Genomic DNA, 16,718 nt, shown 5'->3' with positions numbered 1-16,718 from the left:
GAGATCCCTCTGCTTTGACTGGCGGGAATGAGGACCCTTCCCTGTTCAAGCTCTGAGAGCCATATAGTGAGTGGCTTTCTGTTCATTCTTTTCCCTGCCTGGTAGACTTTCACCTTATACAGACTATTACTCTGCCAAAGACTTGAGGAAACCCCTGGGAAGTTCACCAGAGCTCTTTCTACACAATAACCTCCTCTCTCATATTCTGTCCCATGAATCCCAGCCACCTTTATCTCCCCAAACTCTACTTTTTTGTCTCCTCACCTCAGCGAAGCTGCTGTGTGGAAGCTGCCATGAGTTGGGGCATCATATGATGCGTGAGATTGGCTTCCTTTCTCCCCAGCATCAGAATGCTGTGCTGCCCATTTTGCAATGCTGCAATGAGTCACTGCCTGATCTTGACTACTCCTAGTAGGACTGTGGTTCCTATAGTGATGTCTCCCTGTGGGCAGAGACAGAAATTTTGTCCATTACCTGTTGTTCACACTATCTCCTTCCTTCATAATGCTTGTCCTAAAGCAGTGTGACCTGTTTTGCTATTTTGCTTTAAAATATTTTGTATCCAAATGTCACAGAAAAGGGCATTGGAGATGGAATCAAGATTTTTGCTGCTCACTTTTCAGCCTCAGTTGTAAACCCTGTAGGCCTTATTTCCAATTTCTACCAAGTGAGAGTAAGGAAAACTGACCAGCCTACCACCCCAGTATTGTGAGGGATACACCAGATAATGCAGATGACAACATCCACTGTTCAAGGGCCTAACAAAATCCTCCAAGTGCTCAGCCTTCCCTCCTGGGGTGGGGAGGGCAGATTTCTGATGAGGCTTCCCCTTCTTTCTGCTCTCACTGTGACTGTCCCTCTTGGGGTTCACTCCTCTCTCCAACCTGTTGGCCCAGCAAAATGTCTCTAAAAAAAAGTCAACAGAACTACCTAGAAGTATATTCTTTCATGAATTTGTACCTTGCTGCTGTCCTAAAATGATTATGAAGTGTATGTATTTGGTTTTGCTTCACCTTAAAAACACAAAGCACAGTATTACAAAGTAGTATACCAGAATTTCCTGCACAACAGGCTCATAAATCTTTTTTTTTTCCCTTCAGGGCCCCCTGGAGCCACAGGAACTCCAGGGGAAAAGGGAGACCCTGGTGAGCTGGGCTTGCCTGGAAGCGAGGGCCAAGCAGGGCAGAAGGGTGACAAGGGAGACAAAGGGGACGTGCCCAACGACGTGCTCCCCGCAGGTAAGGGGCTGGTGCTGCGGTCTCCCGGGGTGAATGGGCCCAGAAACCATCCTGGTTTCTTGTACCAGGGCTGCTCTGGGTCATCTCTCCTTATCTGCCCTAGATGCCCCTCTGTTTCATAGCACGTTTTACAGTCCTGTGCTTTTGACAGGGAGAAAACCATGTGTAATGTAAGCCCAATGTTGGTAAGACCAAATCTGAGATCTAAGCATAAGCAGTTGAGATAAAGCACCATGCCATAGTTGGATGGATTTCGGATGAAGGAAACTTCCTTTTCCCAAATATCTGTTAAATCCAGCACAATCCAGAACAAGAGAAGTGAGAAATTTCAAAGGACAACAGACAGAAAGTACAAGCTTCAGAGTTGAGCTCAGGCCATCTTCAGCCCCTTATCCTAAGATTCTTAACATAGGATTGAGGCAAACATGATTGCTGATCTTCTTTATCTGGTTTCCAGCCCAGGTTAAAAGCAGGTAATTGATGTCTGTGGTACAGCAAGCTTCAGGAAGGCAATTACATGGTGGAAAGAGTAAGTGACGGCTGATGGTCATGGAGGAGGAAGAGGCAGAATTTTAAAAGCACTTTACTTTGGGGACCATTTGTACTAGAAAAGCATAACTATCCTATTCGTGTGTTCAATAAGCATTTTTGAATATCAGAGAACACCATTTATGAATTAGGGACTTTGCTATAACAGCTGAAAATGGTAATATGAAAATGAGTAAGACATGATATCTATTCTCGAGAAGCCAGGATGATAGATGTTCAGGACAGTGACCCAGAATCAGTGTCCCATCCAGCTTTCAAAATTTCTTGGGCACCTGCCATTTACCAGGTACTGTGTAAAGATCAAAGCACCCAGGAAAAATCAAATTGGGTTTAGCATGCCTTATTCCAAAAAAAAGGAGGTTGTGCACAAAATATGTAAGATTTAAGAGGTGTTTTGACAGGATTCATATATATGTGTGTGTGTGTGTGTGAATATATTTTGAAACTATAAGATCATGTTATATTCAGTTATATGGGAAAGCTACACATCCAGAATGTCACACACCCCTATATTACCAAACAAATGAGGGTGACCTCAAAGCATTCAGGAAAGCAGCAGCTCTGAGTGTACTCCAACTCTAGAGACCAGGCCAGAGCTCAGTGTGTCCTCTGGCCAGAGGGCAGAGAAGGAATAGGAGGGCTGGACCACATCTGCCATGATCTCTGCCCTTTCGGCTGGGGGCTTAGAACCACCCTCAGCCTCTGTGACTCCTGCTTGCCCCTTCAGTTCTAAAGCAGCTGAAAAGACCTATTTGGTGGGGCTGGGAAGAGGCAGCTAAAGAGATCTCAGATCAACAGTCAGCCCAGGAAAGGCGTGTAGAACCAAAGGACTGAATATCCCAGACTAGCGGCATCTTTATGCAAATTGCAGAACCAAAGGCCCCTGCAAAGGGCTGTACCCACACCGCCACCTGAAGTTAGAAGTGTGTAGTGACTCCACCTGCTGATGTGTAGGGAAACCAACCATCAGAGCACTCACCCTGGTGACCTCAGTGGGTTCTCACAGGGCAGGGCAGGGAGTATGAGACTCTGGAAATGAAGAACCAGTCTCAGAGGGATACACTGCCTGCCCAAGGTCACAAAGCTGGACAGCCGCCCCCGATCTCTTCCACAGCATGGAGCAGTGTCTCTCATGCCTGGAAGCATCCTTGGAGGTTTTTAAAACTACAGATGATCAGCTTCCCCATCATTTTGATGAAGTGATCTGGGATGGGGTCCAGGCATTATAATTGTATTTGAGCTCCTTGGGTGATTTTAATAAACAGTCAGGGTTGAGATCTCCCAACATCAGCCAAGAAGAAGAGGATGAGCTAAAGAGTGAGACAGCCCTGAGTGTTGGGGTGGGGGGCAGCTCTGCTCCAGCTGTGACCTGGGGCAAAGCCCTGAACGTTCCTGAGACCCGGGTCACCCGAGGAGCTGCTGGTACTGCCTCACAGAGTACTTGGGAGAGACAAAGGGAAGATTTCTAAAATTCCCAGCACAGTTCCTGGCACCTAGTTGAAACTTAGCACCTTCTGTGGGAGCTCCCTTGACCCTGTGTGAGTGAGTGCTGGAGGACCACTGTCCAGGATTTGGCCAGCTTCCCTGGAGCGGCTCCATCTCCTTTTCCCCTGTGTGGAACCCATCTCTGCTTACAGCTCTCTAATCAACTCCCACCCCTGCTTCTCTCTCTCTTTCTCCAGGTGCCAAAGGTGACCAAGGCCCACCTGGCCCACCTGGCCCACCTGGGCCCCCAGGCCCTCCGGGTCCTCCAGGGCCCCCTGGAAGCAGAAGATCCAAAGGCCCTCGGCAGCCAAACATGTTCAACGGCCAGTGCCCAGGTCACACACCCCTGCCCTAGGGAGCTACCTCTTCAGTGAACAATCCCAAGCTCTCAGGCTTCACCCAGATTTTGTGACCAGATTGTTTTAATAAGGGGAGATTTTACCCAAAGCGAGTATTCCCTCCCCTTCTCCACCGACCTGGGAGGCCTGAACAGCCTGCCCAGGTTAAGGACTGGTGGCAGGTTTAGAATTGGGCCTCCTGCCTCCTGCCCTCATCCCTCTTCCTTCACTTGAGCTAGTCGCTCAATCATGTCCACCTCTTGGCGACCCCATGGACTATACCCTGCCAGGCTCCACCATGGAATTCTCCAGGCAAGATTACTGGATGTGGTAGCTATTCCCTTCTCCAGGGGATCTTCTTGACCCAGGGATCAAACTTAGGTCTCCTATTTGGCAGGTGGATTCTCTATAAAGGCTGAGCCATCACCAGACTATTCCTCTTTCTTGCCAAATCCACCATCTCTGGAGCATGGAGGGCTTGACTGATGTTGGAGGGATGGAGACGATGGGGAAATTCAGATCATCTAACTCCCCATAGATACCCCAGTACTGCCATCACCACCTCTAAGCTTTGCTAACAATGCTAGCGATGTTGTAGGCATAGGGCTAAGTGCTCAGTTCATTTAATTCTACACTAGCCCTAAGATATAGGAGTCGTATTCTGACCAGTTCACAGATACAAAGCTGAAACCCCAGGGAGCTACGTGGTCTGTCCATGGTCACTCAGTTAGTCAGCAACAGCTGGGATTCAAACCCCAGTGTGCCTGCCTGAAAGCCCCTGCTTGGAGCATTTTCCTTTCGGAGACAGAAATCCACACGTTGAGAATAAGCCAACAAAGGGCAGTTCATTTCAGTCACTCAGTCGTGTCCGACTTTGCGACCCCATGGACGACAGCATACAAGGCCTCCCTGTCCATCACCAGCTCCCAGAGTTTACTCAAACTATGTCCATTGAGTCGGTGATGTCATCCAACCATCTCATCCTCTGTTGTCCCCTTCTCCTCCCTCCCTCAATCTTTCCCAGCATCAGGGTCTTTTCAAATGAGTCAGCTTTTCGCATCAGGTGGCCAAACTATTGGAGTTTCAGCTTCAACATCAGTCCTTCCAATGAATATTCAGGACTGATTTCCTTTAGGATAATCTGGTTGGATCTCCTTGCAGTCCAAGGGACTCTCAAAGAGTCTTCTGCAATACCACAGTTCAAAAGCATCAATTCTTTGATGCTCAGCTTTCTTTAAGGTCCAACTCTCACATCCATACATGACCACTGGAAAAACCATAGCCTTGACTAGACGGACCTTTCTTGGCAAAGTAATGCAAGGGCGCCTGATCTCTGGCAGGCCTGGGCGGCTTGTTCTTTGGCCAGTTGTGACAGGGGTGGCCATGGGGTTGAGAGCTAAGAAGAAATCAAGGGCCGAGTTAATGAAAAGTCCTTCTCAGATGCTGCTATAACTTCTCCACACAGAGATGTTCAGGGACTTATTCCCCTAACTTGGGCCATGAGGAGGCACAACTGGATGCCTGGCTTCCTGGCAAGCAGAGAAGAGGGTCCTGACTGGGGTTTCTTTCTCACTTGCTGTGGATTTCTCCACCACTTTCCTAAACACTCTTTCATTCTGTCTGGTGCACTGTTCTTTCTGGAAGATGTTTGGGTTGCGGGGCGCACACACTCAGTTTCAGAGTGGGTGAATCTGAGCTTTCAGAGATGTCACCATCACGCCCAGTAAATGGAGCCTGATTATGACCCTGCCCAGCAGTGAGCAGGCTGTTAATTCAATACCACCCTTTCCCTTAGCATCAGCCCTTTGTTCAGCCTCCCTGGGGGTGCAGGCTGAGCGGAACCATCCCCTGAGAGGAGGGGAAGTCTGGCCCTGCTTCTGTGGAATTCGGACTTGCCAGAGGCTCTGTCAGCAGTGAGAGGGGTGCTGGAGAGGTGCCCTCCCAGCCTAGCCTGTCTGCTAAGAGGCTGGTCGGCAGGAGTTGGGCTTCAGGGTTGTGAAAACTGCTTTAAAAGAGAGGCCATTTCCTTCTGCTGTGCCTCCCAGGAGTGAGTCCTGGCTGCCAGGCATCCAGCATCTGAGCTTGGCCCTCGCTCCTGCTCCTCCTGTCCCTTTCCTTTAATCCCGTCCCACCCCCTCAGCTTCAGAAGCTGGTGGGTAGGTCCTGCACGAGTTAATGAGACCCCTTCTTCAGACTAAGAATGGGAGGGTCTCTCTGTCCCTCTCTGTGCGAAGCCCAGGCCTCTAAGTGGAAACTCAGGGGGGAACTTGAGAGGCAGGATTGTGTGTGGGGAGTCTAACAGCCCCGAGACTGCTCTCATCCATGGCAGAAGGGCTTCAGAGAGACAGGGCTCATCCAGCTAAAGGAACATTTGAGAAGAGCCTCCCTATTTTACTGATAAAGACACCTCTCTAGTTTATTCTGTGTGTTTCCCTAGCGACAGTGGAGGTACTCCTTTCTATCTAGCAACCACAGGTGATTGGAAACCCTCAGAATTTGCCTAGGGAAGTGGAGTCCTGGCCTTTCCCAGAAAGCCCGATTTGCTGAGACCTGCTGCCAGCCGGTCTGTGCCTTCTCATCTCCACACTGGCCACACTACCCCTGCCTTCTGTCCTGCTTCTGCCACCTGAGCCACCTCTTCACCAAAGGTCTGAGTTCAGCCCATTTGCTAAGGAAGATGAATCTATGCTTAGTCATAGCCTCAAAACAACTGTGAATCAGGTGCCCCTCAAGGGCCTGGGTCCCACAGGTCTTCGAGCGGAAAAAAACAGATGGAAAATGGGGAGGGGAAAGGGGCCCCGACCTCTCTGGTCTGGGCTGTCTCTAGGCTTATTCTTCCTCTGCTCCCTGGCAGTTCAGGAAGACAGGATGAAATGGGCCACCCCATCATGAGGCTGCTCCCTCATCCCCATCAACTTCCCTGAGGGTGAAAATCCCTCCAGAAAATACAAACTGTGATAGATTCCCACCTGCCCAGAGTGGCCAGGAACGTGTCAGTAAGCCTTCCCCACCTCCCCCAGATTGTTGAGAGTTAGGATAGCTGACTCAGGTGACATTTTCCTATTACTGACATCCTCTCAAGATTGTACAGTCTTAGCAACTATGATCATGAAATGCTTGTTGGGAACTCACCAGGCAGAGGAAAAAAAATTGGAAGCATATGAGTTGGTGCTTAAAAGCAAGCAAGCAAAAACCAAGGATGCTTATGAACTCGAATCTGGAATAAGGTGGCAGAAAGCACCAGTTATAAACTTATACACATCTCACCGTGCCAACTGCATTTGCTCTGATTATCTTTGTTGTTTTAGGTGAGACATGTGCTGTACCAAATGATGACACCTTGGTTGGAAAAACTGATGAGAAAGTCAGTGAACACCATTCCCCACAAGCAGGTACAGAAACAAAGCATCCTGTTTATTTTTTTAATTATTTGTGCATGGGTCTGCGTTGCTGCATACAGGCTTTCTGCAGCAGCGGGGGCTACTGTCTAGTTGCGATGAAAGGACTTCTCGTCGTGGCGCCTTCTCTTGTTGTGGAGCACAGGCTCCACGTGCACTGGCTTCAGTAGTTGTGTTGCACAGGCTCAGTGGTTGTGGCTCGAGGGCTGCAGAGTGTGGGCTCAGTAGTTGTGGTACACGGGCTTAGTTGCTCTGCGGCATGTGGCATCTTCCCGGACCAGGGGTCGAACCTGTGTTCCCTGCATTGGCAGGCAGGTTATTACCCACTGGACCATCAGGGAAGTCCCAAAGCATCCTGTTTTAAAACTCAGAAATCAGATACCTTAAAGTCATATGAACTAAAAAAATAAAATCAGCACAATGTGAGAGTTGTGAGTCATGTTTCTTTTGTTGCAAAATGAGGACTACAGCCCAGGAGAAAGCGTTTCAGGTAGCTCTGAGAAACTGCTCCAGAGCAGTAGGGGGAAAGGTCAGTATATATGTGATTTTGGTGAAGGAGGAGTACATGCAATCTAGCACATGTTTTTTGCAGAAGGTTTCTGCAAGTCACATGGAGCAGTCATCCCCATGAAGGATTTGGGTGCTTTTCTAGACACTTAGAAAGTGAAAGCGTTAGTCTCTCAGTCATGTCTGACTCTTTGTGCCCCATGGACTGTAGCCAGCCAGGCTTCTCTGTCCATGGAATTCTCAGACAGGAATACTGGGGTGGATTACCATTTCCTTCTCCAGGGTATCTCCCTACCCAAGGATAGAACCCAGGTCTCCCACATGGCAGGCAGATTCTTTACTGTCTGAGCCACCATATGAAGAGATACATGACTTCAGTTCAGTTCAGGTCAGTTGCTCAGTCGTGTCCGACTCTTTGTGACCCCATGGACTGCACCATGCCAGGCTTCCCTGTCCATCACCAACTCCCAGAGTTTACTCAAACTCATGTCCATTGAGTTATCACCACACAAGTGATGCCATCCAACCATCTCATCCTCTGTCGTCCCCTTCTCCTCCTGCCTTCAATCTTTCCCAGCATCAGGGTCTTTTCCATTGAGTTAGTTCTTCATATCAGGTGGCCAGAGAACTGGAGCTTCAGCTTCAGCATCAGTCCTTCCAATGAATATTCAGGACTGATCTCCTTTAGGATGGACTGGTTGGATCTCCTTGCAGTCCAAGGGACTCTTCTCCAACATCACAGTTCAAAAGCATCAATTCTTCAGCCTGGGCTCATAAAATCAGCTCCTGAAAATATCTAACTATCTGAAGACTTGTTCTACCAGTCCCCCACTCCCGCATCCACTGAGGACAGAGTGCCTCATTTCTGCTCTCCACCCTTAGCTCCTTGCAGGGGATGTGGAAAGTCAGCAGCTGCATCAGCACATGATTTAATCCTTGTAGAGGTAGAGGGCAAGTGCCAATGGCAACTGCCAATTTGTAGGTGACAGTCATAATTGGGAGGTGAGTAACTTTCTCTTCTTTTGATAGAATCCATGATCACATCCATTGGAAGTCCAATACAAGTGTTGAAAGTTAAAGAGACGTTTGGGACTTGGATAAGAGAGTCTGCTAACAAGAGTGATGAACGCATCTGGGTGACTGAACATTTCTCAGGTGCTTTTACTTGGCGGATGAGCCATATCTCTGCTGTAATTTTATATTTCCTTTGTTGCCTCCCTTCAGGCTTATCCTGTTTCTGTGTCTGAAATCCTTGCTCATTGGTGTCACAGAATTGCTTTTTTTTAATTTTAGAAAGCCCAAATGAGTGGGCAGAATGCTGCTCTCAGTTGAGCACATTGGTGACAAACCTCACAGTTCAGATAAGAGGGACGTGACCAGGGTGCCTCAACTGCAGCTTTTTGGCAAAGTGTCCAGGAGGAAACAAATAGCATCCTGACTGATAAACCCTTTATAAACCCTGAAACCATAATGAAGAAGAAATGCCAGAGACAATTTTTATTTTTATTTTTTTTTGCACAGGCTATCTTTCTTTAAGGAGAATCCTTTTGGCCACTTTTCTCACATACCACAGTATCTGAGAGCCCAGGGGAGTGGGTGAGGTACCATCTCGAAGGTCTACTGCATCACACTGTCCCAAACAGATGTGGTCAGGCATTGCAGTGGCCCCATGCCAGAAGAGGCCTGGCCATGCCGACTAGTCAGAGCAATAGCTCAGACATGCTACTTTGGTCTCATCCAGGCTCACTCATCAGCTGGCAGTAACTGTCCAGATGACCAGCTGAAAGGGAACCTGTGACTCTAACGGGAAGAGCAAGGCACAGAGGCAGCATGGCCCCCTTGGAGTGCAGTGGTGGGAGGTGACCGCACAGGTGCTCTTCACGATGCAGGCCTGTGGCAGAAAAGTTGATGAAATTGTAGGGGAGGGCGTGATACCATTTTCCTGGGAGGAGCAAAGGCAACTCTGGTTACTGTGTTCAAAAGATGGTTCAGGAATCCACGGAAGAGAATTGGCCTTAGGGTTTGGGAGCCTGGGATCTTGAAACTGGACAAGGACCCTTGCGGGATGTCTGACTCTCACCTTCTGTCCTTTTAGCCCTCCTCCCCCAGCTCACCTCCAAGCTGTGACTGCCTTTCCCTGGTTTCCCTCCTACAGGCATCAGGGTGAAGGAGTTCGAAGACCAGCCCTCACTGCTGAACGGCAGTTACACGCTCATCCACCTCCCGTACTATTTCCACGGCTGTGGGCACACTGTTCACAACAACTCTCTCTACTACCACAAGGGAGGCTCCAACACCATAGTGAGGTGAGTCCTTCAGGGCCCCGCTGCCCCTCCTCGCCCATCCCAGCTGGTACCTACTGTGCGTGGCACTTCAGTCATACTTCAGCTACTTAAGGGAAGGGACTGTGGTTCTACCCTCTATGTTCCCGGGGCCTGGCGCACAGCCAGAGGTCAGTCAGGGTTTGCTGACTGAATGAACCGCAGGCCACAAGGAGTGAGCCCCCATTGCATTTATTGCTCGTCTGGAACCAAGTGTAAGTTCAGGGCCAGAGAGAAGGAAGCTGGGAGTGACTGGGGGTGGCAGGGGTCGGGGGCGGAAGCTTTCTCATCCTTTGGGGAAAAAAGAGCAGAATCCAGGCCTCCCTCTGGCAGGAAGGTGTCACACCCCCAAATCGGTTTTGTTCTGAAAACTGTTGGGTGTGAAGAATTTCATGTCACAGCTGAGATCTCTGAGGACTAGAGACTGCAAGGCCTTCAGGTGGTTCTGTCATCCTGACAGAGCCCTCACCAAGCCACCTCCACACGCCCTCCATCTTCCCATGGGCAGGAGAGGTGGCCACGCCACCCAGGTAGTCGGGGCCCAGGACAGCAGCCCAGGCTTCCTGGCTCCGCACAAGAATTGCTAAAGGTTGTCTGCATGGCTCAAGAAGACATCAAGTGCTGGGCTTTAGAGGCAGACATCATCTTGGGCAAATCAAGGGAGCAGTGAACGCAATCAAGTTCCAACCCTCCCACCTACTTATTTGTGAGCTTAGAGGAGAGACACCACTTCCGGTGACTTCCATGCCCTCACTACAAATGGAAAGATGGATGAGAACCTCTGCAGCCCTCCAACTGTACTCCCATTGGAAATGACAATTCCAGTGTTATGAAAGCTGTGGTCCTCATCATTCCAAACAAGAGACCTGCATCTTGAGGGAGGACTGGATTCCTCCATGGGCACGGGCTTGCTAGTACATCATGCAGTCAAACCAGCCACGTCAGACACACATGTCAGCCGTGGCTGGAGGCACCCCCCTCCTGTGCCTCTGCACCACCTCCCATCCTGGGCTCCCTCAGCACCTCAGCACCTCCTGGCTACCTCATCTAGACAGAATCTTGTGCTAAAAGAAAAAGATAACTGGCCCGCCACCCATTCACAAGCCCTCTCTCCCCACACACACTGCTTTCTGTGACATTTGTTCTCATTCAGTCCCTGCATGTGCATGTGTGCTAAGTCGCTTCAGTTGTGTCTGACTCTTTGCGACCCCATGGACTGTAGCCTGCCAGCCTCCTCTGTCCATGGGATTCTCTAGGCAAGAATACTGGAGTGGATTGCCATTCTCTCTTCCAGGGGATCTTCCCAACCCAGCAATCCAACACACATCTCTTTTGTCTCCTGCATTGGCAGCGGGTTCTTTACCACTAGGAAGCCTTGTGGCTGCCATATATGTAGAGCCACCCAGGTGGCACAGTGGTAAAGAATCCACCTGCCAAACAGGTTCAATCAAAGCTGGTTCGATCCCTGGGTCGGGAAGATCCCCTGTAGAAGGGAATGGCTACCCACTCCAGTATTCTCGCCTGGGAGATCCCTTGGACAGAGGAGCCTGGTGGGCTACAGTCCATGGGGTCGCAAAAGAGTCACACATGACTGAGCAACTGAGAGCAGTTACGTGGGGTATTCTGGGGTGAATGAGGCCCAGAGGAGGATTGGCCACCCTAAGAAAGAGTGGCTTCTAATGGCACTAAGCTTGTGTGAGGTTAGAACAACTGTACTGGGGCCCTGCTCCAGTGCCTGACTACAGTCTGGGAGGAGAATTGGAGGCAGACTGGAATTAGACCCTGTTTTTGCTGGGAGAGACGAGCCTCATCAAGAAAAGCAACTGTCAGTGCCAGTACCAGACAGGGACAGTCCTGAATCCCTGGCATTCAGAGGAAGGGGAGCCCTGAAAGCAGAGATGAGCATGAAAGACCTTCTCAAGCCCTCACTCTTGTCTAGTTTCTTTTCCAATTTACTTCAGGATTTCTTAACTGGCTTCGAGCTTGCTGTACTCCGGTGCATCCCCGCAGCTTCGCACCTGTCACAGTTCTGCTGCTGCTCAATGGCGCCTCCTAGTGCTTTTCTTTTTGTTTAGCCTTGAGTCCCTGAATTTTCATTCCTGAAGCTGAATCAAAATCCACTTTTGCTCTGATGTAGATTTGGAGTCTGCCAAATCAAACAGCCTCCAGGAGCTGAGGGGCATGGGGTTTCACGCCGTCACTTCATTGATCTACTTGCTTACCAAAGAAAGAAAAGTGACTTTACAGCCATGACTTTGCTACTTCACCTCTCAGCTGCTGACTTCCTTCATTGAGCCTGCTGTGAAACTTTTGTCTTAAAACTCCAGCGTGGAGTAGAGGAATCACCCTCAAACTTGGAGGTCAAAAGCCTGAGTTTAAACTGCTTGTCTGTATTCCTGAGCTGGTCACATCTCCTTTTCTCATGAGTAAAATGAAATGACAGACTAGATTATCTTCTAAGGCCCCTTGCAGCTTTGAGAGGGCATATCAGGAGGTCAGCAGACACCTGAGGATTCAGGAAGTGAAGGACTTTTACCGAGGTCACATGGTTAGTAGGTGGACACTGAGATGTAGTCACCAGCCTCTGCACCCTCACTGCTCACGGTGTTGCAGATGTAATAGCAGAATGAGCACAACCTGGAACTTACTAGAAATGCAAAATCCCAGGCCCCACCCTAGGTTAACAGAGGAGCCTAAAAACCACCCTTGTCCATAAAAATGGTATCTCATATCTACTTTTTTCTTTTTTTTTACACATTTCAGGTTTGAATTTGGCAAAGAAACATCCCAAACTCTGAAGCTTGAAAATGCCTTGTATTTTGATCGAAAATACCTCTTTGCGAATTCCAAGACGTACTTCAATTTAGCTGTAGATGAAAAGGGCCTTTGGATTATCTATGCTTCCAGCGTGGATGGCTCAAGCATCCTTGTCGCACAGCTGGAGGAGAGGACCTTCTCCGTGGTGCAGCACATCAACACTACGTACCCCAAGTCCAAGGCCGGCAACGCCTTCATTGCCCGAGGGATCCTCTATGTCACTGACACCAAAGATACGAGGATAACGTTTGCCTTTGACCTGTTAGGAGGGAAACAGATCAATGCAAACTTTGCTCTAAGAACTTCCCAGTCTGTTCTTGCCATGTTATCGTACAATATGAGAGACCAGCATTTGTATTCTTGGGAAGATGGCCATTTAATGCTTTATCCTGTGCAGTTTCTGTCAGCCGCATTACACCAGTGATAGGAAGCATTCTATTCCCCTCAGTAAATTTCAGCTCTTCTCTGGCACCATGTGTGTCCCGATAGGAAACTTGTCTTTAAGGGCGGTCAGGTAATTAGCTGTCATAATCTCACGACACGGGTGCTTACGTGGTGTTTCCCCTTTAATTCGGATTCTGTAGGGGGAAATAACAGACTGGAACTCAAAAATGGCTGGCATTTGGTAATTCCTTCACAAACTAGCTGGGCAAGTTACCTCTCCCTCTTTAGGTCTTGTTTTTCCCCACTGGTAATATGAAAGGACTGGCTAAGATGATTGGTAAGATTTCCTTACCTATAGGGAATTCTGTGATTCTTAGCTGTTGCGTATTTGTGTATTTGGTTTTGTGTATTTGGTTTTGGATTTTATTTTTGGCTTTTAGCCATGGCTGAGCAGATTTACCTGTGAGTTGATCAGCCTGGTGGTCTGAGCAATGAATTCCTTAGTGCCGACTTATGTTTATTGTCTTGGAAGCTGCACTGACCCTTTAAGGCTGTTGAGGTACCTTATTACCCCTAACTTATTACCTTTCTCTGCATCTTCATCAGCCACCAAAGCGTCAAAGTGGGCATCATCCTTAGCTCCTGATTACCACGCCAAAATTAGCCAAAACCAGGAATAGCTGCCTGCATTGAAGCAGAAACAGGCTTCCTGGGTTCCTGTCAATTTCTGACCATGCCAATCTGCAGCTCGGCTCATAAACATTGAATCTGCAGGTCCTGCAGGGTCTTTCTGCCCTAGATCTGCATCTGCTCTCAGAGCAAATACTGTGCAAGTGGACATTAATCCAGTGAGAACCTTGAGAGGCACTTTGCAGTTTTCAGAAGAAAGGTGCCATTCGTGGTTATTATCTAGAACAGGGATGGGCAAACTGTGACCGTTGGGCCAAAGACAGCCCATTGGCTGTTTCTGTAAATAAAGTTTTATTAACACAATCAGAGGCATTTGCGTATTGTCACAGGCGTATTATAGGCTGTGACTACTTTTGCTGTATACTGGCAGTGTTGAATCACTCTAAGAAAGTTGAGTAACAGCTCCCCAAATCTAAAACATTTATTTTCTGGCCTTTAATAACAATAGTTTGCCAATCCCTGATCTAGAATAGTAAAGTGAGCCTGATTCTTAGAAGGGCTTATTGACCTGAGCCTGTTTGTTATATATTTTTTTTTGTTTCAGACTAAAAAGTGGTCATTTATTTCCTTTGAGTTTATAGTAAAGCACAAGGGTGAGAACAGCATAAAATTAAGCGTGCCCCACCCCCACCAAAAAAAGCAGTTAATGAACTGTTCTTACCCTAATGTAGTTTTTCTTTTTAATATATGTTATCTGGCTTTTTTCTCCTTGTGACTTTTTAAAAAATTTTAATTGGCAGATAATTACTTTATAACTACCCAAATATAGTTTTAAAGAATGTGATCTGGTCCCTTTGGATGCCAGGAGAAAATCCAGTTTAACTTGCTCCTAGTTCAGTTCAGTCACTCAGTCGTGTTCAACTCTTTGCAGCCTCATGGGCTACAGCATCCAGGCTTCCTTGTCCATCACTAACTCCCAGAGCTCACTCAAACTCAAGTCCATCAAGTCGGTGATGCCATCCAACCATCTCATCCTCTGTCGTTCCCTTCTCCTCCTACCTTCAATCTTTCCCAGCATCAGGGTCTTTTCTAAAGAGTTAGTTCTTCACATCAGGTGGCCAAAGAATTGGAGCTTCAGCTTCAGCATCAGTTCTTCCAATGAATATTCAAGACTGATTTCCTTTAGGATGGACTGGTTGGATCTCCTTGCAGTCCAAGGGACTCTCAAGAGTCTTCTCTAACACCACAGTTCAAAAGCATCAATTCTTTGGTGCTCAGCTTTCTTTATGGTCCAACTCTCACATCCATACATGACTACTGGAAAAACCATAGCTTTGACTAGATGGACCTTTGTTGGCAAAGTAATGTCTCTGCTTTTTAATATGCTGTCTAGGTTGGTCATAGATTTTCTTCCAAGAAGTAAGCATCTTTTAATTTCATGGCTGCAGTCACCATCTGCAGTGATTTTGGAGCCCCCCAAAATAAAGTCTCTCACTGTTTGCATTGCTTCCCCATCTATTTTCCATGAAGTGATGGGACCAGATGCCATGATCTTAATTTTTTGAATGTTGAGTTTTAAGTCAGCTTTTTCTCTCCTCTTTCACTTTCATAAAGAGGCTCTTTAGTTCCTCTTTGCTTTCTGCAATAAGGGTGGTATCATCTGCATATCTGAGGTTATTGATATTTCTCCCGGCAGTCTTGATTCCAGCTTGTGCTTTATCCAGCCCAGCATTTTGCATGATGTACTCTGCATATAAGTTAAATAAGCAGAGTGACAATATATAGCCTTGACTTACCCCTTTCCCAGTTTGGAACCAGTCTGTTGTTTCATGTCTGGTTCTAACTGTTGCTTCTTGACCTGCATACAGATTTCTCAAGAGGCAGGTCAGGTGATCTGGTATTCCCATCTCTTGAAGAATTTTTCACAGTTTGTTGTGATCCACACAGTCAAACGCTTTGGCATAGTCAATAAAGCAGAAATAGATGTTTTTCTGAAACTTTCTTGCTTTTTCTATGACACAACAGATGTTGGCAATTTGATCTGTGGTTTCTCTGCCTTTTCTAAATCCAGCTTGAACATCTGGAAGTTCACAGTTCACGTACTGTTGAAGCCTGGCTTGAAGAATTTTGAGCATTACTTTGCTAAAGTGTGAGACGAGTGCAATTGTGCTGTAGTTTGAACATTCTTTGGTGCTGCCTTTCTTTGGGATTGGAATGAAAACTGACCTTTTCATTGGAATGAAAACAGGCCTCAGCAGTCCTGTGGCCACTGCTGAGTTTTCCAAATTTGCTGGCATATTGAATGCAGCACTTTAACATCATCATCTTTTAGGATTTGAAATAGCTCAACTGAAATTCCATCACCTCCACTAGCTTTGTTCGTAGTGATGCTTCCTAAGGCCCACTTAACTTCATACTACAGGATGTCTGGTTCTAGGTGAGTGATCACACCATCGTGGTTATCTGGGTCATTAAGATCTTTTCATATAGTTTTTCCGTGTACTTGCTCCTAAATGCCCTTAAATACATATATTTTCTGCCAACTCGGTTCTTCAAACATCCTTCAGCCCAGCACTGAGGTCCAGGCAGGGCCACCGAGAGTAGAGAGGAGTCCAGGGGTCCTACAGCCAGGAAGGACACCTAGGGAAATACTTATGTAAAGATTTCTCAGCAGTTTGCCCTCACTGAGTACATGCATGTGTTAGGGGGGAGCTTCTGAAAACTTTTTCACTGGCGCCTCATTGATTCTCAGTGGCCCTGAGTCCTGGTTTTATACCATATTAGTGGAAGCATTTTAAAACTCAGGGAATGTGCAGATTGAAATATTTGAGTCTCCACACCCCCTGAATAAACCTAGGCAGCTATGAGGGAATTTGTTGTTGCTGTGTTCTCAAAATAATGGGTATTTGAGACTTTTCCCCCCACTTGTTAATTAGATTGGTTGTATCATGTCATCACAGCTTTTTAAAAAAAATGTCCTCTTCAGATTCATGTTTTATAACAGAGTAGAATAGAGTTTCGTGTTCAAGATCAATGTGTTTAATATGTGCT

The 16,718-nt window shown here is 47.5% G+C and overlaps 1 protein-coding gene across 1 annotated transcript in view; it reads left to right on the top strand.

The window, feature by feature from the left end:
* The window catches only part of GLDN (gliomedin), a 55,040-nt gene extending 41,959 nt beyond the window's left edge, over positions 1-13,081 (top strand). The window contains 6 exon segments of the mRNA XM_027554015.1: positions 1,101-1,238; positions 3,470-3,607; positions 6,919-7,002; positions 8,545-8,670; positions 9,671-9,821; positions 12,600-13,081. Of these exon segments, the coding sequence (XP_027409816.1) occupies positions 1,101-1,238; positions 3,470-3,607; positions 6,919-7,002; positions 8,545-8,670; positions 9,671-9,821; positions 12,600-13,077 (1,115 nt within the window). The 3' untranslated portion in view covers positions 13,078-13,081.
* The last annotated feature ends 3,637 nt before the right edge of the window (positions 13,082-16,718 follow it).

The sequence above is a fragment of the Bos indicus x Bos taurus genome, chromosome 10 (assembly GCF_003369695.1).
Source record: "Bos indicus x Bos taurus breed Angus x Brahman F1 hybrid chromosome 10, Bos_hybrid_MaternalHap_v2.0, whole genome shotgun sequence".
Classification (NCBI taxonomy): domain Eukaryota; kingdom Metazoa; phylum Chordata; class Mammalia; order Artiodactyla; family Bovidae; genus Bos; species Bos indicus x Bos taurus.
This window is presented reverse-complemented; position numbering and strand designations above follow the sequence as displayed.